Raw genomic sequence first — 23,570 nt, 5'->3', positions numbered from 1 at the left:
AAAAGACAAAGCTCAGAATCTTATCAAGCAGGAGTCTTTTGGGGGCTCCTTCAAGATTCTTCTGTATATCTTCAAAACCACCAACCTCCCCTTTTTCATTTCCTCATGACCAGAATATTGTGATGGCTCCTGGCTGGGCCCCTAGCCACAGGCTGTCCCAACACCAATATACCCCACAAAAGCAGCTCAGACCATCCTCAGTATCGAAGTCTGTCCTACATATTACTCATTCTGTGGTTGATAATGAGATCTTTGCTCCAAAAACCTAAACTCATCAGCCTGGCCTTTGAAATACTCGCCCAGTTCCAATCTTCTCAGCTGCCTGCATAATCTGTTCTCCGGGTCTTTCCCACATTTGCTCTGTGGAAGCCACTTCTACAAATGTATCTGCCATCGTGGCTGCACTGAGGTCATGGCTGATAATGACGTGGGGTAACATGCTTAGCACAGCAAGGGGCTCAGTGGGTGTCAGCTATTGTCAGGGATTTTTTGTTTTTTGTTTGTTTTCCATAACACAACATGAGCTTCTCCAGGAAGAATCTTCATGGCTTACTTCCTAGAGAAAAAAGAGACTGGAGTCTCTGTAACACGCGGCAGGAAGCCAAAATATGGCTCTTCCTAGCCTGTGGCCAGTCTAGACATTATCATGATTATTTCTGAATAAAAATATGAGGCAAGACTTACCTCTCCATCAACATTCTGCAGACCATACTGCTCACAGATGGAGACCAGCTTCTTTCGGTTCAGGTGACCATCACGGGTGATCCCCAAGTCTTCACAAACCTCCTGCAGTTTCTCTTCTATCCAGTCTTGGGGAGCAGAAGACCCACTCTGTGAGGCATTCAAGTCGTCTGGGTTCCAAAATCTTAACTGACCTGAAATAAAAACATCTATTGTGCTATGCGCAAAGGAATTGCAAAGAGAGAGAGCCTATCCTCAAAGAAAATCGTGCTTTTTGAAAGTCAATATTATAGGAAAGAGACTATCAATGCGGATTCCATTTTGATTTGAGTCTGCAGTTCACATGAAATAGAACCACAGGTTCTTGGGCTGCAACTAGAGTGAAGAGGCACCTTTTTTTCTACACCATGCAAGAAACACCTCCTGCGCAGGCATACCAAGGTTCTAGGTTTGTTTTATTCCAGCTGAAAGCAAGCACAGGCTTCAGGCTTCGGTGTGACTGGGGGAGAAAGCTAGTTGAGAGCCAGTCCAGAGAGATTTCTATGCCCTGCCCCAACTATAGCTACCAGACGTCACTATTGCCGCTCTTTCTAGTCGAAGCACTAGAAGTGCTTTTACTGAGAAGGAAATGATTTCATGATAAGTATCATAACATAATCATAAAAGTCTCAGGATTATCCTGTTTCCAAATCTTTACACCTTCAAATATTCTGCCCTACAGACAAACCCACTTGAAAGAATAAATGGTTGTAAATTGCACGTTACTAATCATTTAACATTAAGGATAGGTTTTATTTGAATGCTTAAGGATCAGACTTATTTAAAAATCAAAATGTATTTAGCCTCTATTCAAAGTTCTCACTTCAAGGTAAATTTTTCACTTACATGTTAGACATTTCTAAAGTCATTACTCAATCATGAGATAATTAACTGGCACAATTTTCTGTGCCTGGAAGAACCTTAGGAGGCTGAGAAGTACATTTAGTGCTACCCTTACTATTTATTGAAGAAATTAAGCTCATTACTGCTGTGTCTTTCCAGGTTAGAGACCTAGAGAACACACAGTAATTACTCTTAAGTGGAGTTTCGCCAGGGTAGCCTGAGAAGTGGGAGAAGGTTCTGGCAGCTGAACCACAGTGCCATCTGCTGGCCCCAGAAGTTCAACATGTTCTGTGGCTTCTTCAATCCATCTGAAACTTGTCAATGGGTGCATTTTAATAGGTCTCTATTTAGTTTAGGACTGCTCATAGATTAATTTCAAAGTTTGTTTAAGAGTAATTGACCCATAAGTAAAATTCCACATCTTAGTTGCCATACCTTGCATGAGGTTAAATGCTAGGGTTTTAAAACTATGAACTTTCCCCTGGGAATGAGTATTTTTTATGGCTGTTGTTCTCAGGGTTACTTCTTAGCTGGCCTCCAGCAAGCGAGGCTGTTGGGAAGAAGGCTGAGAGCTGCAGGAAAGGGGGTGTGGAGTCTGAGTGCCCTGCGACCGGCAGAGCCCGACACACACTCGGTTCCTACCTTCTGCTTCATACTCCTCACTGCGTTGTGTCTTCCAGTGCTAGAGAAGGCAAGAGAAGATTAGTGTGCGTTAGTACATATTCAGTCTTTCCAAGATCAGAACACTCCCTGGCTCTGAAATCATCACCTGGGTGAGTCACATGACTCAGAACCCTCCAGGTGGGCTCTCCTGAGTCAACCAGCCAATCAAGAGACTCAAGAAACACCACAGAGCCGGCTGCGCTATTTCACTAGGGATTTGCCTTTTGCATTTGCAAATTGACTCATTCAACAGCAAAGCCTATCACAGCCAATAAAACAAAGCCAAAGCAAATATTCAGAATCCATCAACCAACAAAAATTCATACCATGCATTTATGAATTTGTTCTTCAATGTGTACTGGGTGCGAGGTATTATGGTACATCTTCAGAATACGACTATGAACAGAACACATTTCTTGCCTTGAGAAGTTTATATGCTAATGAAGACATGCACACAAGAACACAGAAAGTACAATATTGTAGCGTATTAAGTGTTACGATGGGCAAGTTTTCAAAATGTTAATGAGGGTACCTAAATGGGACCCTCCAGACTCGGGAGATCAGGGTAGACTTCCTGAAAGCAGCAACATCTAAACTGAGGCCTGAAGGGTGAACTGGAGAGAGCCATGTGAAAAGGAAGGAGAAGCCACTGTTTGCCGAAGCACAGAGGCAAGAATGAGCCTAGTGTGTCTGTGACACAGTGAGGAAGGAGACAGAGATACAACCCAAAACAAGTAGGCTAGAAAGCTCAAGTTAAATAAAATATATGTTACCGGTAAATTGCATTAGAAGCCGTGAAAATTACCTGAACTGGACCATCTTGCCCATTGTGCTGTGTTACTACTGGGTCTTTTTCAAGTCACAGCATACATTCGTAATCTGTGTACTGCAAAAGAGCACCCAGCCAAGGGCACAAATCAGAACAACTCCAGCCCTTGCTCCACCGGCCAAGCACAGCACAGGTCTACTTCCGGTCATTGGCAACGAGTAGGTTCGCGGTGGCCTTTGGCTGGCCAGCGAGCCGCCTAATCACTCCTGTTGGGAGGGTCTACAACCATCGCAGGAAACCCTGTTGAGAAACGGGGTAGCCCCCCTTTTGAAAGCTGGCTGCTGTCTCAGCAGAGATCCAACCTGATGAATGAAGCTGCCTTTGATAACAAATACCCAGCCCTTTCTCTGTGATGGCTGAACTACACAAGACGATCTGATTTCTTGGGATCCTAAAGAAACGCAACAGGAAAATACACCTGATGAACTCGTCTCCAAGAGCTTGGATCTCTCATGGCAAACAGTGCGCCACCCAAAATCCTTAGCTTGAATGCTGACTTTCGGTATCTCATTCAAGCCGAGACAAGTTGAGGTCATCTACTTCCTTCCTCCCCATACTCACCTATGCTGGTCCTCTCCAATTAACTAAAGGACAGCGATCTCCCAGGGTTTCACAGTTCCATATTTTACTTAGAAAGAGACTGAAGCTAGCACCAGAGAGTTTCCCCGGTTCTGCCACACTATACTGAAACTCCAAACTGACGATGCTGAGATGGGTCATTCTTGCCGTGACTCGAAATGCAGAAGTTCACTACGACTCCTTCAGATTGCAACCGCAAGTCGCTAATACACAGAGTAGTTATGGAAACAGAATTAGGGGACAGTGTGATTTTTGCTTGTCTGTGATTACAATTTTAGCAGTCCACATTTCCTCATAAAGACACAGTGCCAACCTGGTGGATGTACGAGGCACGGTGGGGGTAAGGAAGGAGCAGTGGGGTAAGCAGCCCAATGTACAGTTTTTCTTACACTATTGGTTCTGGGCAGAATTCAACCGTTGTCATATGAAATGATTTAAATCAATAAAGCCCCACTAATAAAAGCAGCCTGCCTGTCTGTCCCAGCATATCTATTTCCTCACCCACAGAGTGAAGATTTAAATTCTTATACTACTTTGGCACCCCACATTGTGAAAATTTATTATTCAGCATATAAGTTGGAAGCACCCTAAAATGGAATCCCTTAAATCCACCTAAAACAAATAAAATGGGTTTCTATGATCTAAGAACCACCGTTCAAAATAAAACCTACTAAAATCATGAGAAGGGGACAATTTTTTAACAGCACAAATGGACAGGAAAAGTAACAGGAGAATATGCATCATCACAGGACCCAAACAAGAAAGGGAGCCCCCACTAGGATAAACAGATGGAAAAATGCAAACACACACCTTCAAAAAACCCTTGGTAACAACTCCTAACATAATGAGGTGCGTACAGTGACAGAAAGGTTTGTTTCTTACATTTGCTCACCTCTCAATTAACTTTAAAATAGTGAGCAATTAGTTCAGACGTGCAAGAGGCTCCAATATACTGTTTCAAATATTTTATGAGTCTATGGGACTGGACGCTTGTATCTGATTCACTTCTCAGGACAGTATTCCCTGCTGCCCTCCTTCCCTGATTCTTCCTCCTAACTAATAAGAGTGTGGGGACATGGGAGCCAGACTGCCTTATCTACTGAATTTGGCCTGGACACATTTATGAATTGCTTTTGCCTCAGTTTCTCCATCTACAAAATGGGAATATAATAGTACATATTTCACAGAGTTGGGCAAGAATGCTTAGAATTGTGCTTAGCACATAATAAGCACTATAAAACCTTATTTCATGTGTTTATGTAGTACCTATTAAATTTATTTTGCTAGATTTTATTTTTATTACCATGTTTAAACTTAAGGCGTTAAATTGGTGGCCCTGGGAAAGTATCAGTTATTCATATAAATTTGTAAGAAAAATGCCAAGTCTAGCAGATATGCAAAGAATACAGACAGACAATTCACATAAAAGGCAACACAATTAAACAAATATGGGGAAAGACTCATTTCAACAGCAAAGAAGTGTAAATTAAAACCAAGGAATCACTTTGTTCCCATTAAATTAGCAGTATTTAAGACAGGAGTCCTATTACCATCAAGGTTATGATTTAAAATAGGCCTGTTAAAATGTTACTGGTAGCAATGTGGATGGACATTACCCTTTTAGTAAAGAAAATTGCTTCATGTTTGAAAGCCATAAAAACGTTCATACTCCTCGACCCAGTAATTTCATATGATTTCTAATGATAGTAAAGTCAAAGGAAAAAGGCATATGCATAGATATGTACATTTAGCACTCTTTGTAAGAGTACAGAAAACAATTTAAAACCCTCAACAATGGGGCACAAACTACAATTATACATCATAATGTAGTCATTAAAACTATAATTATAAAACCATGTAGGAGACGGAAAAATATGAAATGTTAAATGAAAGACCGTAACAAAAATGCTCTCTATACTATGACTGCCGCTAGCAAAAATATTTATACAATAAGACAAAGACTGGAAGGAAACAGACATAATCAAAATTGGTTCATTTGGTTGAGGGAATGTGGCAAACGATTATATTTCCTTTGCTATTCTAGACGTTCATGCAATAGGAACAGGTCCGACCTTGCTATTTCTTTTACCCACCTGCCCTCAAATCCTCACCAAATGAATTTCCTATGTCTGTGATGTCTGCGGCCTCGTCCTGCCCTGTGACCTGGGACAGAGGAGGCCTCACAGGAGGCCCAGGTGCGGTTCCTGCTGGTGCCTCCTGAGCTTAGCGGAGTGCGGAAAGATCAGGGACACTGGTCGGAGATCCGAATGGGGGCCTGAGACCGGGACACCCTGGAGGTAGCTTAACCGGGTGGCATCAGGTTCAGCCCCGCCTTCTGAAGCCCAGGCAGCTCAGGCAGCTTATACAATCTCACACAAACTACTTTGGGCACGCGGTGGCGGGTAAGGGAGAACTTGTTAAAAAATCGCTAGGGTGACAGTCACGCACAATTTCTCCCGTGGCCCTGTGTAAGAAACCTAGATCCAGCTAGGACCAGCCTTCTAGAAGCAGCAAACTTAGGCTGAATGGCTGTAGTTTCATTCCAAGACCGCTTCAGTTGGAGATGGGGTTTGCTGCCCAGAAATGTGCTGCGCCCCTCCCCACTCTCCACCAAGGGTCCGTCCCTTTCATAAGGGGGAGGTAAGCACAGGGTGGCTGAATGTTTGTTATTAAGTTGCAATTTCGAGGGGTGAGTGGGTAGGGGAGAGATTCAGTTCATTCATAGCTCAGGGGCAGCGGGAGGGGGATGTCAGGTTGGAAGGCTGGGGGGATTAGATCATTGGCCTACTAGAATAGCACCAATAAAAGAAGGCATCATTCTGGAACAAGGTCTTTTCATTGCTGTTGGTTTACCCAGTGCAGTGAAAGCCTGGCACGGCAGGTGGCCTCTGAGCACAGATCAGCCACGAGCATCAGAAGGGAGGTAATCTCAAAAACCTTTGGAAAAGTCGGGGAAGAAAGGAGGGACAATTGCTGGCATGTGTTCTCGAGACTAATTCACGAAAAAGGGTTAAGTTTTCCCCTGAAATCTTCCATCACCTCGCACTGGAGAAATGGTATTAATAAATGTTTTCAAATCATTCTGTGGGACTTCAATTACTCCGCCCCTGGAGGCAAAAGGGCAGAGGGCGTAAGCACAAGGGCTGAGCGGAGAGACGGGGTTAAGTCTGGCTCTGGCGCTCTGTGACCCCTGGGGTACCCGGCTTGGGCCACAGGCCCAAGAACGTGCAGGCATATGCCTGGCACTTAGAAGTGTTAGCCACTGTTATTAGTTCAGCCACAACAATGATGTGGTAAGGATCTGGGCTCCAGAGCTGGACCCCACCCCCACCCCCCAGTTCAGTTTCAGCTCCACCACTTCCTTGCTGTTCAACCCTGGACTCATTACTTAACTCCCCGCCTGCCTCGATTATCTCAAAATGCCTGCCTACAAAGGTGTGCTAATATTTGGAACGCACTTAAAATGGTGCCTGCTACAAATTAAGAGCTAAGTGTCTGTTAAGTAAATCGGTATTACTATTACTGCTCCTATTATTTGGGTGTCCAAAACTAGGACAAGGGCAGAGAAAAGAAACAGCAGATAGACCAACGTCAGCTTTAGAAACAAACCCAAAAGAGACTCTGTAGAAGCTACAGCTTTGAACATGGTTGTTGTGATGAAGCAATCAATTTTTGATTCAACTTAGGAGCAGGGCCTCCCTGGGCACCCTCCCCATGGGCGGCAGTGCCCTGTGGGTGGCCGCAGCCGGCAGGGGCAGCCCGTGCTTCCATATTAGCATGACCAGCGTGCTGGCCCACAGCCCCACTGAGAGCAGCCGGAGCGGAGAGGGTCAGAGGTTGCCTGGCCCCAAAATGGCTGCTACCAAAGGCAGCCCCCAGCCCCCCTCGGGCAGACAAAGGGAGCCCCGCACCCACTCCGTGGGCTGTGCCTCTCCACGTCACACTGGCAACTGTGGCTGGCGCTCTAGCTGTCTTATGGCTGGGCCAGGGTGCCCCGCACACGTGGGCCACACCAGCGAAACTGCTTTCAGGAACGCTTTCTTGGGAGGGCCACCTGCTTTGCTGGCCTGCAGAGCAGATGGCCTGAGCCTCCTGGAGCCCAGGCTTCCAGCCCCGAGGCTGGGCCCGGCGAGGCCCCCACCCACAATAGCCCAGTCCCAGCCCCCACCAGTCATCTGCTCCAACGCAGACCTCGTGCCCTGCAGAATGTATGGCTAATTAAAACGATTATGGGGGCACACACGGGGTTATTCTTTCCCAGCAGAGGTGGCTGAACTGATCTCAGCAGGCTTAAGCACATGTTTTGTTTTGTTTTCTTCTTCTTCTTCTTTTGAAAGGGGAAAGCTTTGCAAGCCCAGAGGAGGAGGAAGGAAATCTACTGGGATAACAAAGCTCCCCAAACAGAGTTGTAGTGTCCATTTGATGAGAGCAGTGTACTTAGCTAAGCCCAGGAAGTCTCTGGAAAAACACACACAGAAATCAGTTTAGAAGAGTGCCTATAGCCAAAACTTGAGGACTTTTAAAAATACGGCATCTATGGCATATTTAACTAATAGTCCTAAATATCTATAAAGCCCTTGCTCTGAGCCAGGTACCGGGAGCCCAGTACGCCCAGCAGGGCCCCTGTTTCCGCAGGGACACACCTCCTGGGACTTCAGTTCGTTCCTGCCACCCTGCCTTTGAAGGCACGCCAGGCAATGAAGGCCTGACCGCCCAGCTCCCGGTCTCTCCGCTCCAAACCCAGAGACAAGCTGCTCCGCTGCAGGTCTGTCATGACCAGAAAGCCCATCAGTTCCTTTATCTTTAAAAGCAATTAAAAAATAAAAGCAATTAAAAGCTACAAGTAAGTCCTGGGGACAACAGGAGTTAATGTAGGATTTTTAGCGGCACACGCATTTAGATGAGTCCTGCTACATTGCCAAAACGCCTCTGGGACTGCCAGTGTGAAGAAATGCTGAATTTAAAAGCGTTTGAGCCTTAAAGTCTCCTCTCATACCAAGGCTGGGGAGTGCTCTCGGTTCACTGGATTCTAAAGTCCCTAAAGAAAGGGATTTTTTAAATATATCTGCTCACCAGATCTTACTCATCAGAGCTGCTCTTGGTGGATAGTGAACACCACTTTTCCATTTGGAAAATATACCTAATGGTATAGTTGGAAAAGTTACTCTTATCATTAAAATTAACTAGTTAATGTTTTTATTTGTTGTCTCTTTTATTTTCTAGTTAGAGAATAATTACTGGAAATTGTTGACCTGGAAGGACGTGGGGGGGGGGGGGGGCTGGACGCCAAGGGCATTCCCTCCAGGATCAAGTCAGGAAGGCTTACCCAGGACAGCAAAGCCTCAAAGTCGGAAAGCTGCGATCTGCGTTAGAATGAGAGATACTGTATTAGCTTTGAAGGGACTTCTTTACATCACTTTCAAGTGGTCTATAATTGTATCTTGAATGAGCGTTTCATCTCTGGGAATGGCCAAAGGGTCTAACAGATTTAAGAAAAAGAAAGGGAAATGCTGAAATTCCATTAATAAGAAAAGCTATCCTGATGATGTCACGTCGTTTGATGGAAGTAAATGGCATCAGGAATGAGACCACTTACTTTGCCAAAGACTAGAACAAGAAAATCTAATGGGAGGAATAGGTACATTTCAGCTACAAAAGTTCTTGGCAGAACTTCGCTCCATTATTAAGAAGTTTGCTCCAGCATCAAATATTTCCTCCATACAGTATAAACGAGGAATTCACGAAGGTTAACTGTGAAGTTAGGCCTATATGAAAATGAACGTTAAGGGGACCAGAAGTCAGTTTCCCAGTGCTTGGCAAAGTCTAATTTTCCGTAGGGTAGTAAAGCCAGTTTGGGGGGTTGGTTTGTTCGTTTTTAGTTCTTAAACCCCACACCCCCACACCCCTTCCTCCCCACACAGTCCCGACACAAAGCCGTGATTGCCCATCCATTGTTGAGCACATGAAGCAACTGGCTTCCACTTTTCTCTCAGGCCCTCACTTAAACTGCCTGGTTTTGGCTTACACGACGATTGTCTGTAGTGGGAGAAATCATTGTTTAAAGCCTCCTGCTCTCGATACTAATCTTACTAGACCTGCTTTATTCCCTGTGGAGGAAAACAGTTAACAAGGTGTCCCCTGTTTTCAACGAGGGCAGAAAGCAAAGTGGCCCTGCTTTATAGTCACGGAACCACCTCACCCACCAGGTCTGAGGAACAGACTGGAACTGGGCATTAGTTTTGTTTCTCCCTACTTCCACCTATCCTGAGAAGAAAGCACAAAATTAAAATTCAAGGTCAGTTCAGTAGCTGCTGCAGGTGTGCATATAAAAAGAAAAAAAAAAAAAGTACTCTTTGGAACCTAAAATCTCACTTCTGTTTCTTAACCAAGTAAAGCAAAAACAGCCATGAAAACGGTCGCATTAATCACACCTTATGCTGCAATCAAGAATGTGTCCTTTGTTGGTCTGGATTTTCAGAATCGAATGTCCAACCGAACTGCCTTGAGTGATAATGATCCCATAAAAAAAAGAAAAATCAACCACTTTCCTTTCAATGCCACCTGAGAGGTCAGACTCCCAAGAGAATCCATTTGCCAGATAAACACACTAAATTGGAAGGTGAACGCATATATCAGCCTGATGTGGAAACTACTTGTCACTTGTGAATTAGCACATTCTGCTTCAGGGTTTCCAAATGAAATTCTGAAATACACATTTTAGTGCTGAAAATTTAGGATTATAGGTCTTTCCCCATGTGATGGCTTTTCAGGGCCTTGTGAACCAGACATGGTAGGGGAGGCATTCTTAATAGCTAGGTTGGAGATTTTCTGTTTCAGCAGGAAAGAATCAAATCACTGGCATAAAACAGGAAAGAATTAAATTGCTGGAATAAAGCTGAATTGAGAAGATTAAAATGTGTACAATTTTTATTAGTTCAACATATATGAACTGAAACATCAAAAGCCCCTCCTAACAAGGTTTACAGTCATATATTCCATTCAGAGGATGAGGCCAAGGTGGTAGAGGATTAGGTACCACATAGCAACCACGTGCGTTCTTACCCAAGGCACCACATCCCGGTGGTGGACCAGGAGTGGTCATGAGAGGGATTCCAGGTAACGAAGCAAGCCGGAAGCTTCCCATGGGACTTACATTAAAAATAAATTTAGCTGCTTGAAAGCAACCTTTATAATGGCATCACTCTCATCTGTCTGCATGTCTATGTCTTCTTGGATGGGAGGCAGGGCTGGAGTTACAAAGAAGTATTACCTATAATTCTGGTCGTACATATGGGAGAAGGCCTCCCAAATAAGGATGCAGAAAAAATGTTGTGAGCCACTAATCCGGGAGCCGAGGAATGAACTGTCAATCCATAGCAACTTCCCTATTATGGAACAACCCTAGAAGGAAGGGAGGTGGGGGGAGTTCCTGTTCTATCCCTTCTGATGACTGTCTGCTCACTTATCCCTATAGGAGGAGTTCTTAGAAGGAAGCAAGCCACGCCGGGGACAGTTTTCAGGGGTGTTTGTGACACCATTCCATTCCGTTGCCCATCCCTCTCCACATGCTCAGATAAATAAAATAACAGATTCATCCTAGGGCAAAAATTGGTCTCCTGCTGGGTAGCAACAGATGGGCTTCTACTCCATGTAACTTTCGACCACAAGTTCAGGTCCTTTCACCTTCATCAAAAAACCAGCAAGTCACTTGAGGGAAAATCGGGCGTGTCTGAGAGCAGCAGAGACTAGACTGCAGTCTAAAGGCGAGCTAGGATTCTCACCTTTCCCTGAGCCAGGACCCAGGAGTCGAAGGAAACCCACAGTCAAAACCAAGAAGGCCCATCCCCGGCTCCCCAGCTGACGACTCCTTGTGAATTATTCACGTCAGGAGACAGCCCTCCCTGCTCCCTCCTTCAATATTGCCCAGTGACACGGACATGAAGTATGAGCCACTGGTAACAAATACACCCAAGAAATAAATTTTTAACAGCCAAGGGCAGGAGACAAAAGGAGCCCAGGCAATCTAAAGGGAAAAAAAGGGAGCCAACGGAAGAGTAAAGAACTCCTGACAGATTCTCAAATGCTTGTAAGGTAAGACTAAATAAACCCCACAGGTTATTAAGAACATTCTCCTCCCCTCAGTGCCCGAGTGGGGGCCACTCTAGAATAAGGAAGATTAGCGGGCACTCCCAAGAGACAAGGGTACTTCTGGTGCAAGCTCGAGCTGCCCAGAGCATGAGTTCTGCTGGCCCACGAGGCCCTAAATTGCTGAGACTCCCGTGGAAGCGGCCAGGAAACAGGAATGCGGTCCTGACACGACAGTGTGCCCTAAGAGCGACATCCCGGGGAAACGATGGCACTGGACTGCACGTACCCGTGAAGGCAGTGAGTGTGACGTACGGACGTGGCTGAGACACAAAGCCTGGACGGGCCCTTCGTTGACAAGAGGAACTTCAAGCACGTCACACGTGCAGCTCTTGATGTTTTAAAGTGATGAATCGCTTTGAGAACCGACTGGCTCAATTCAGCTCACAAAACACTTCATTTTTAGGCAAGAAAGCATCTGCATGACCTTCGGCTTGAGTCCACCTTCAGCAATTTTAAAAAGGGTAAAAGGGGGTGATCCAGTGCCCCTGTAAGGCTTTTGGGGGCAGGATATACAGACTCACAAAGTCGGGTCAGTAGGGGTCCTCCTGGAGAACAGACATGGGGAGAAAGGGCCCTTCTGGGCCTCTACTTGCTGTTCTATTGAGAGGGGCCCTTGAGCACTAAAGCTTCTGTATACAGTGTCCGAAGGTCTCACCTACGAGGTTCTGGAGGAGTAAGGGAAGTGGTAATACAAGGCGGGGCGAGCGCGTGTGAAATGGGTCTCCCAACGTACCCTTTTACTAAGACACAGCGGCAGGATTTTGCCCAAACTCAGGCCTCAACTCTTATCTTTACCCACACGTGAGCCCAAAGTCTCACTTTTAAACAGTAAATCTCACTGGAAGTCGGTAGATAAAACAAGGATATAAGAAATAAGCTGCCAGCAACAAAATCAGCTCTGCCCAAGAACTTTCTGGGTACCCCCCAGGCAGTAACTAGAAACTATCTTATCAAAAAGTAAGTAATCACTTTATTTCTTAGCACCAAATAATAATGCCCTGGGTACTGAAAGTACTTGGAGAAAGGAAATACTAGACTTAAAAGTGTTTCCCACATAACAAAAGCTTACCCCCTGAAGTGTTGAGAAATATTTTAACCATTTTTTTTCCCCCAGAGAGAAGTGTCTCAGATACATTCCACACTACTCAGGGCTATAAAACAGACTTTATGTGATAAAATGAGACCCGTCCTGACAGCAAGGTAAATATGGACACAGCAATAACTAAAGTAGGAAAATTACTCGCATCTCTGAAATTGGATAAGCAAAATTTTTGTGCACATAAGCACATGCGTTTTCCTGGGGAAAGGGCCCGATCTAAATCTTCACAGGGACCCGAGAAAGGGTCTGCAACTGACTGAACCCAAGAAGAGAAGTAGCCTCTGCTTCCAGACTGACCAGCCCCGTGCTGTGACGTCCCAGGCAGTAACTTCTCTTCTTTGCTTCTCATGGTCTTTCTGTCTTCAGCTGTCACCTCTCACCCACGACACTCTTACACCGTTTTGGGGGGGTTTCTATCTTTCTTCTCTGCCTGCTTTTCTTCCTCTCTTCTCGCTCACATGTCTGCCACTGTTCCTTCACTTCTGGTGTGAGGACAAGTAGTCCTTATTTTTTTTTTTTCCTGTAAAGATTTTATTTATTTGAGAGAAAGAGAGTGAGCAAGAGAGAAAGCACTAGCAGGGGCAGAGGGAGAGGGAGAAGCAGACTCTCCTGCAGAGCAGGGAGCCCCATGTGGGGCTCGATCCCAGGACCTTGAGATCATGACCTGAGCTGAAGGCAGATGTTGAACCAACTGAGCCAGCCAGGTGCCCCCAGGGACTCCTTATCTTTAAAACAATGATGGGAACTTCTTGGGATCGGCAGACCAGTCCTATGTCTTCTAGATTGCAGTATTATGGCTGGTTTCATTTCTGCTTAGCACCTGCGCTCTTTTCAGTTACCTTTGGGTTTGTGGGCGTTCTGCAAGGCTGAAGATGCTAGATGTCTGACTGCTGGGGACCTTATTGGAGCAAGCTTCCTGTGGGCTTTAAGGAGCTGAACATGGGTGTTAGCAATGAACACATGCGCGTGCACACACACATGCACACACACACCTCCATCAACCCCCAATCAACAGACCACTTTGAGAAAGCTGAGGCACTTTGTCTCTTTCCCAGCTGGTGTTAATATCTGAAATATGTGCACCCCCAGTCTGAGCTGGGATTTGCAAGAAATATTTAGAGCTTGCTCAGCACGGCATTCTCGACCATGTTCTATAAATGGCACGCTGGTAAATGAGCCGTGAGGGAAGAATAAAGAAAATGTTACTGCTTCTCCTTTGCTGGTAGATTACGGCGACGTGCACAAGGAAAAGCAGGGAGATGAGCAAAGCAGGCGAAGCGGGCTGCTGGAGGCCAGGCAGGCCCGGGTGCCACGCACCCACGAAGGAGAGCCGTGGCGACTGCTGAGGCCACAAGAACCAAGCCGGAAAGCTGCTTTATGCTGCCACAAAAGACAAGGCACGGCTCTCAAGATGCCTACGCGTGCCACCTTCCTCTCGCACCTGCCACGGACGCTGGTTTATGGATTTCGGGGCGCCGGGGGGGGGGGCAGGGGGCAGCTTTTTACACAACTAAAAATGGCGGTGCCATGAGGAGAGACATATTCCCAGGAAGTGCCAGAAGTGGCAGACCCCAGATGAGGTGAAAGTAACTGAATTGTAAAATATATAAACATTAGGCTGGCACAGAAATGTCAGCTCTCCAGAAGCGGAAACAGAGATGAAAACATTCAAACCATAGACAAACTGGCCATATCTATACACCCGAAGGGCAAGTACTAAGATTAGCAAGAGAGAGAAGCCATGACCCCCCCCCCCCAGTTCTCCTGTCCCCACGCCACCACCGTGGGGGCGTGTGGGGGTCTCCACACCTCTGGCCCGGGAGGGCGATGCCTGTCCCATTCCTTACCTCGTGGCGGTCACCGGCTGGGCTGTGTGAGGGCCGAGCTTCTTCCTCTAGGGGCTCAATCTCGGCAAACTCTTCCACGGATTCTTGAAACTCAGGCAACGACCTTCGTCCATAACGCTTGCCACCTTTAACATATTTGGGCTGAGCTTCTAGTGAGCAGTCTAGGCAAGGAGACAAGAGTTGAGGCCACATTACATGACAGACTCAGCCCTTTAGCTGACACTCACAGCCGTCAGACGCAGCCTCTTATACCAGCCCCAGAATAAACCACCACTGTTGGCCAGTTGTGCTGGACGTGGGTGGATCTGAGCCGCCAGGTCAGGCGCAGAGCACAGCTTCTCATTCGGAATGACTGACAGCACCCCGAGCACATCCCTGCATCCCACGCGAGAGATGCGATGGCGGCAAGACGAGAACAGAACTAAGATCAGGTTAAAGCCAGCTGTCCTATTTGGTCTTCTGTTTATGAAGCTGGTGTCTTGCAGAGAAGGGAGAAGGGAGAGGGGGAGATCGTCCTGACAGGGAGACATGCTGGAGGAAGTCTTGGAGAATAATGCTAAACCGAACACCACGCCCACACCGTTAGCATTCACACAGCCCTCCTGTACCTCAGCGACTCCTTTGTGAACCATCCCACCTTCTGCTCCGTCAGACAAGCAGGGTGACAGAACAAAGAAACTGACACAGTGGATCCTAATAAATGAAGGACAGCTCATCGCTTACATGAAACCTGGCATCAAGACCTCCTTATAAAATTAAAAGCTGGGGAATAAAACAGTAAATGCAAAACTGCATAAAGGAAAACGGTACGTTATGTGTTTTTTTTTCCTCTTCATGAGCTTCGGTGTTGCACAAAGTAAAAAGGAACGTGCGTAAGGCGAGAGTCGTTTCTTGACCTTAAAGAAGGACCTCAGCATTCTGGTGTAACACGTCTCAGGTACAAGGGCCACCGCCTCCGCCACCGCACACTAACCTTTCTCTACAATGGGTAGCTTGAAAGCAATAGAATAAATACTTCACTCCATACCAACGTCATCTTAGACACAGACAGGTTTTTTAGCACCTTGCACAGAATTAGGAGAGTAAGATATTCTATTAAAATACAAAAGATTGGCAATGCTTTGATTTCGGTTCTTATCATCCACAAAAGCACAGCGTCCCTAGAGAACATAATGCTTGTTCTGTTTGAACGTGACAGTCTTCACAAGATGTGTCTGAACTCAGACATGGAGATTTTCAGATGAGGTGTGGACACCCATCATCAAAACGAGGGTGGCTGATTAGAGAAGAACTGGCAGAGTGAAACCCTTCCTCCACCACCACGGAAACCACGTTCGGGGTTAGCCATCATGCTGTCGTTTCCCTGGGAGGACGGGGGATGCCGTCTGACTAACGCCGCCCTTCCCTGCGCCCCCGCCGCCCTTCCTCCCGTATAAGCTCAGATTTCACAGATGTGGTCAGAAGCATCCTGAAAATGCTCAGCAAAGCTCGGAGTGAAGTATTTATGCCTGCTCTATAATTTCTAGCGATATTTATATCCAGCTTCTTAAAAGTCCCAGCCAAGTCATCTTATTCGGTTGAGCGACTCTCTTACAGGGAGGCTTTAAGCATTCACAATTTATATTGAAAATCACATGCATGTTTGAAGATACCTTTCATCAGGAGAGAGTGGGTCAGCCTGTGAGTATTCAGGAGCGGCCCAGACACTCGAGCTATGTTTGGCAGCTGAGACCCCCACATGCTGGTCAGGTAAGAGGCAATGCAGAACCATCCTTAATTTATTACACATTCTTATATCTTACTGGCAGACAACAAGATATAACATTCATGACAATGGGGGCGGGGTCGGAAAAGCTGAAAAGAAAAACTTAGGATGTCAGAAAAGGAACATGACATTTCCCCGGTGTGAGATCGGTCGTGGTCTGGGGATGGGAGTGACAAAGTTGCTCTCACCGCGTCCTGCGCTTTTACAGAGGAAAAGACTGGTGGGACAGAGCGACCCGCTTAAAACGACTCCTGGGAGTTACTCCAGAACCCACCTGTGGGGAAAATGACTCCTCAGTTATTTACCACTAAATGCCTCATGCCAAGCAGGGAGCAGTGCTGGATTTGGATAAGGGACGGAAGGTAACAGATTGTGAGCCATTAGGGACCTTGCGAGGTTTGGGTTTATTTTACTTATTTTTGCATTGCCAACAATTGTTTTAAATATTTATTTCATATTTTATAAGTAATTTTGAGCAAACTTTAAGTTAGCATCTTTAATAGAATGTAACTACATCACAAAGTCAATTTCTAGAGAAATCTGTTATACTGTGTACTCTTTTGGGGGGATAAGATATTAGCACACACAAAGGAAGAATGGGGTATTAATGTGACCTCATAATGAATTTCCCAAAGCGTCTCTGTGACCACTAAAGAATTAGACTAATCGAACCAATTATCAACAGTCACTTCTTTGACTACATACTCACATCTCTCTCTATTTAGAGCATGAGCATCACTGTGCTTACATGATAAGAAGCGAAGGACGTCCAGAGAGAACATTCGTGGTCAACAGTCATCAATGTGTTAAACATTTGAAAACTATGATTTTCTTTACCAATCGCAACCAGGCCTTTAAAAGGCCACAGCAGCAGCCCACCAAATAAATTTTAAGACACTCTTATACCCCTAAATTAAAGAATGCTCTACCCCATCCTTACCACGTCCAACAGAGACTCACAAAACTGCAGCCCAGGGGCAAAGTTTATGTCCTTTATGAGTGTATCCAGATGTAACTTACACATTTCAGGGTTTCATCATGGAATGGTTTTACCTATGCCAGATAATATGGTGTTGCCTGATTCAGAAATGAAATTGTTTATGTCCTATAGCCTAAGCCTAAGCGACTGCTCCAATCAAGTGCTCCAAGAAGGGATATGACATGCCAGTGACACGATATATAAGGGACTGCCAAACTTTCAGTGTTTTATTTCCTTGAAAATTTATTTACGCCTCTACTTGGATTGCCAAGCTTCGGAGTCATTTTCGCTTCTTTCAATTTTTTATTTCTCCTATCTGACAAAAATAAAAATGGGCTTTGAAGGAAAGAAGACAAGCCCAGACTGCCTAGAGGAGTCTTGAACCCCATCCTTGGAGAATTTATCGTGAAATGCACCAATCCTAATAAAGTGGTGTTGAAGCAGTCCTATGTGACTTAGTCTAGATGATCTGGGTGTTATTCCATACACCAAACACTTGGTTATGAGTAGGGGACAACAGAAATATCTTGATTCACTCCCCTAAAGAATGCTAGAGAAATACAGAAACAACTAATAGTCTCTACAGAGCAGCTGCGGAGGTGGGGGGAATCTAAACGGGGAGTTCAAAAGATCAAAGAAATACTATTTCTCCCAGTCTTAGAAATGAAACAAAATCTGGATGCTCAGACACCACATTCTTCACTCCATATCCCATCTGTCCCAAGGAGAGAAACTCCAGACCTGTAATAATGTCCACCTTCCAGAATCAGGATGAACCACCATGCATATGCATGTCTTGTGACCAGAGTCTTGCACTTATAATAAAAGTAAAACTGAAATGCAGAGTCAGTGAGAATGACCACTCAGGGGATAAGCCAGCTGCAGGCAGGCAAAACCACAGACACTCATCCACTCATCCCACTCTCGACTCGCTCCCTGCCTCAACTCTCGCTGAACAGTACAGAGCACATAGTCCGTGGATATTTTATCACTTTTTGATTTAAACCTCCCTATGCCCAAAACTGACCTGAGGCTATTTCCAGGATGAAGAACAAAGCTCTGTCTTTTTGGTGCTGATATTCTTATTCTGAAACTGCTTGTATGGACCCTTGCTTTCTCCTTCCCTTCCTGACCCATTCAGTTAGCCCGGACAATTGTTCCCAGGGACACCAGCCCCTTCCAAAGCCAAAGGCCCTCAGCACAGGGTAACTCTGGTCTGAGGCCCTCCGTATTACATTTCTGCTGAGCACATGGGATTCCTGAAACTCTTTTAAAAATAAGGAGTCAAAAATGAAGCACATTGCAAACCTCGGGACGAGCAGCCGCAAGAAGCTTCCCTGGGAAAGGGCAGTCAGGCAGCAAATGAACACCCTCCAGCCCCGTGGCGCATCCCCACCTCCCCACCTCCTATAACACCATTACACGGGCATGACACAGAGTGCAACCTCATACCTGATACTAAGTAAGAGAAAAGGGAAGAGAAAGAATTAAAGGAAGACCGAGAGAGAGAGAGAGAGAGAGAGAGAGGTGGGGGAGGGGGGAGAAAGAGGGAGACAGACATGGACCGACACAGGTGGGGAGAGAGGGGGTGGGAAGGAGAAGATGGGCAGGGACCTAGAGGCTTATGGAGGGTGGGGAGCAAGAGGAACAGATGGGGGAGGGGACCAGAAGTGGGGGCAAAGTGTAGTGGGGGGTCCAAGGAAGAGGGCAGAGGTGAGCTGGAGCGGTAGAAAGAAGAAAGGGGTGAGGAGGGGGATGTCCCAAGGAGGGCAGGGGAGAAGAGGGTCCAAGAGAGAATGAACAACATGAAGACATCAGGGAAGCCTTCGGACGTTCCTTCCGCCTCCCCGTGTGCCCTGTGCCTCCGTGGGAGGTCATCAGCCAGCAGGGTCCTCACCCCACACCTCTGTGCACACACGGCCCTTGCTGGGGCAGCTGCGCCCTGGCCACTAGCACCCCGCTCCGCAGCTACCCCTCTGTCCTGGAATCCACACACAAGACATGGGGGCTCATCCGGGGCTTTCAGTGAATGCGGTGGTAGAATTTCAGGAGTGGTCACCATAGCCAGTTCTCACCAATCTGAGTTGATGGTTCTTGCTGGAGCACACAGGTGCTTCGGGGCACAAAGCTAATGGGGTGGCTCTGACTAACCTTGCCTGGGAGGAAAGTTCGGAGGGGAAGGTTTGCCCCCCACCAGGGTGCCTGGGATGGTGGATGGGTGTGGCCAGCCCAGGACCTAGTGGTCTGACTAGCTGGCCTGTGGAGCCCTAAAGCCGTTGAAGATCCACAGAAAAACGCTTTGAGTTGTTAACGATGATAGGACTGTTTCCCCAGCCTCCTCCTAGGGGTGTCAGCCTGCTGATCCCTGTTGGAAGGCCATGCATCCTGAGCCATTTTGGGGGAAGAAGGCAGAGAATTCACATTTCACTTAAGTGAATCCTCCCCGTAGTTCCAGGTTCAACTCAAAACGTATTTCTCTCAAGTAACTGGCTTGGTACAACTTTCATGGAACCTTTTCTTCTATGAATTCAGTGCCCCCCATACTGTTGATAGCTCCTGATTTCATAATGATCATGGTCCTCTTTTTCTAAAAGCATTTTACATGTACAATTACCAGCCCAGCTGGGCTGTAAGGCTTTCTAGGGCAGCAGAGCTTCATGGAAAGAGCCTGCCTGGGCTTTGATTCAAACAGACCTGGACTGGAACCCTCAGTCCTCATCAAGATCAGGAGTACTTAATGTCATGAAAGCTTAGCCTACTTTTCTGGAAGGGAAAACGACAGGAGCTCAGTGGGACAAGGATGCTGTTCTGTCTGGTAGCTCCTGGCCTAGAAGCTTGAGACACACCCCATGGGGCTCCCCCACTGCCGCCCCAGACTTCTGTGGGGCCAACAGTGGCCTGGAGCCAGTGGGCTGGGCCAGGGGAGCAAAGTCAGAGACTCCACGGCTCCCAAACCTGCAGCAAACTTCCTTGACCTCATTTTTTTGTAATGGGTAAGATCAGCGGCAAACGCATAATGTTGTGATCCAGTCTGTCTTCTCAGGAACTGGAGCCACCTCTGTGTCATTCTTACCCAAATTTTCTCTTCCTTGTCACCTCCTTCCCCTTTACCTGATATGGGAGGGACGCTAAGACTCCCTAACTCTCCTTTTCACGTCCCTGCTTTGGAAACCTTCTCAGACTCTGAAGTTGACATAAACTTACAACACTGGCACAACTCCTGGGCCAACGGTTTTGTTCACAGGAGTATTTTGGTCTTTTGCACAAGTATTTTGTTTTTTTGCACAGCACATGTAGTTTTTAGAAGAATGCCTTCTGCCCTTTAGTAAAAATGAAGCACATGCAAAATCATCATTAAGTATTCTTAGTAAAATCATCATTAGCATTCTTCTATAGCACACTTGAACTGCTATTTATTCTTTGATTACAGATACATCACAATTTGCCTAATTATACATTATCAAATATTTATGCTTGATATATATTTTTCCACTATTTCAAATTTCTACTATCCTTATACACACATCTTTGTGCACATCCATAAATATTTCCATAGCATAAAATCTGAGAGCTGCATTGATTAGCCAAAGGAATTTTTATAGTTTCTGATGCTTGTTCATTGTTCCATATAATCCCAGGACGGTCCTATCATTTTATGTGATCCGCAGTGGGTGTGAGTGTTTCCAATTCCCCCTGACCTCAGGAAGTGACTCTTCACTCCTTTTTTGATGGTGGTGGTGGTGGTTTTATTTTGCTTTTAACTTTTGGAAAGATGTTCTGGTCCTCACTGTTCTGGTCCTCATAGACAACAAGGGAACAGGGAACCAAGTTCTTACTTACTTGATTCAACCAGAGAGAGCACAGCAGAACACAACTCTTGGGCCATTTGTGTGTAGATCTCCTAAAAACAGGGCCCTCAGCCAGACCTCGGTGCCTGGCCCAAGGCCTCTGAATCTAGTGGCAAACACCCATCTTTAGCCCGATACCTGCTCATAAGACCTGCTTCCCTGCAAATCTGGTGAGTGAATGAAATGATATCTGTTTATTATATTTATAGCTTCTTCAAAATATAAGAAAAATAATTAAATTAGGGTAGCTCTTGGAATTAGGAATATTATCTAAAAAAAAAAAAAAAAAAAAAACCCAAAAAACAGTCATCTGTACCAAAACCACCCATAGTCTTATTTTCCTAATGATTTGGCTTTTGCAGATCTCAGTTTTCCCTCACCGGGTAAACAAAGGGAAGATTTTTACACTAACCATATCAGGGAAAGAAAGGGCTTCCAGTATTATGCTAACACCTACTACTGAACAGAAATCGAATGCAAAATACATCAAACAAGGACAAAATCTCTGGAGAACAGATCCAGACAGTATGTTGATACCATGTAGCTCAGGCCCATGGTGGCATTTCCATTACAAAAATCCTATAATCTAAAGCAGAGCAAATTGAATAAATAAGCAATAATTAACTTTTTGTCCCTCTCTTATTCTAGGAAAATAATTTAAAAATTAAATTGTGCATGTAGATATGAAGGAATTACGTCACTGATGTCAATCAGTTAGGAATTTAAAAACAATTCCCTACATCCCCAATCCATTTTCCTGTCCCTATCTCAATACCAGCATTTTTCATTTTGTTGTTGTTGCTGTTTTTAGGGGAGAAACTCTTCCCTAAGAGTCTTAGAATCATAAATTATCAGAGTAGAATGGATGTTGAAAATCATCTAGTATGAAAATCACACTAATTTTAAAAATAAAGAAACTACCTCAGAGAAATTATAAACGGCAGAACCCAAGTCTATGGAAATAATGATTTAATTCCATCTCCTCTCAAATTCTTTTTTTTTTCTTTCTTTCTTTTTTTTTTAGAGGGAGAGAGAGAGGAGGTGGGGAGAGGGAGAGAAAAAAATCTTAAGCAGGCTCCATGCCCAGCCCAGAGCCTGATGTGGGGCTCGATCTCACCACCCTGAGATCATGACCTGAGCCGAAATCAAGACTGGGACACTTAACCGACTGAGCCACCGGGCACCCCTCGTCCCAAATCCAAATACAGCTTTGTTTTTGTTTATTTACATATAACTGTCTTTTATTAGAGGAATATGAAAGCATGAAGTCCACTAGGCATTTGTCCTTAGCAAGCAGAACTTCCCAGTGTCAATTTAGGTTAGGGAGAATCTGACAGAAACACAAAGCTAGTCTTTTTCATGAATTTAGAGGTCATTTAGATATTCAGAGATGACACGACTGACTCTTGGAGCTGAACAGATTTTAAGTATTTTCCAGTACAACCTCTTTCACATATGAGGTGACCGAAGACCACAGAGGAGGTGACGTAGGAGGCCACCCAATTAGAGAGGCAGAGCCAATATTTTATCCCTCCTGGCTTGAGGGCCTTTCCCACCAGATCAAGCTGGGCTTTCTCTATTATACTCTGGTACAGAGTCAGGTATTTTTAACCGATAAAAATCTTAGGTGTTATAAAATATCCATTCGTGACCCATTCTGTTTCAAAGACTGTGCACTGTTGCCCTGTTCTTTCCGTCACCTTCCATTGCTTAAAGGCAATCTTCCCTCTCAAAGTCTAGTTGGTCCATTGATTTCAAAAGACAAGACAAAAATACCACAGGTCTGGCCCTTATGGTACAGGATGACCTAAGTACTGAAAAGCCAAAGAAGGCTGCAGACACAGGCATTCCTGTCACTAATGATCAGGTGAAACTTGCTCTTTTCACTCCTTCCTGCTGACTCTGGCCAACTGTCAGAATCTCTGTGGCCAGGCCGCACTGACTGAGGACTGGGTGTGCCCCCAGCTCATACATCTGGGGGTTGACATTCTTAAGCCAGAGCTTCCTCTAGAGGAGGAGCCCCCCAGTGACACAGCGGCAGCAACCTCCTCTGCCACCACGTGTGAGACTTCAATTAAGCCACGTGTCTCTTCGGGCCTCGGTGTGCTCATGGGGAAAACGCCAGCATTCTCTCCAGCCCTCCGAAGGTATGGTCTAGGATTTAGGGGACAGTCATCTTCATAAAGGGGAAGAAGGGAGTGACCTCAGGCGGACTCTGGATACTGCGTTTGAGTCCTGAACCTTCTTTCT

The 23,570-nt window shown here is 45.6% G+C and overlaps 1 protein-coding gene across 5 annotated transcripts in view; it reads right to left on the bottom strand.

Moving 5' to 3' along the window:
- NIN (ninein) overlaps nucleotides 1–23,570 on the bottom strand; it is a 97,276-nt gene that overhangs the window by 51,478 nt on the left and 22,228 nt on the right. For all 5 annotated transcript variants that reach the window (XM_081830534.1, XM_081830535.1, XM_081830538.1 and 2 more), the window contains exons 5-7: nucleotides 14,729–14,889; nucleotides 2,206–2,245; nucleotides 685–875 (exon numbers count right to left, since the gene is read on the bottom strand). In XM_081830534.1, coding sequence (XP_081686660.1) covers nucleotides 685–875; nucleotides 2,206–2,245; nucleotides 14,729–14,889 — 392 coding nt within the window. The remainder of the gene's footprint in view (nucleotides 1–684; nucleotides 876–2,205; nucleotides 2,246–14,728; nucleotides 14,890–23,570) is intronic.

The sequence above is a fragment of the Leptonychotes weddellii genome, chromosome 9 (genome assembly GCF_054177405.1).
Source record: "Leptonychotes weddellii isolate Sample4059 chromosome 9, ASM5417740v2, whole genome shotgun sequence".
Lineage (NCBI taxonomy): Eukaryota > Metazoa > Chordata > Mammalia > Carnivora > Phocidae > Leptonychotes > Leptonychotes weddellii.
This window is presented reverse-complemented; position numbering and strand designations above follow the sequence as displayed.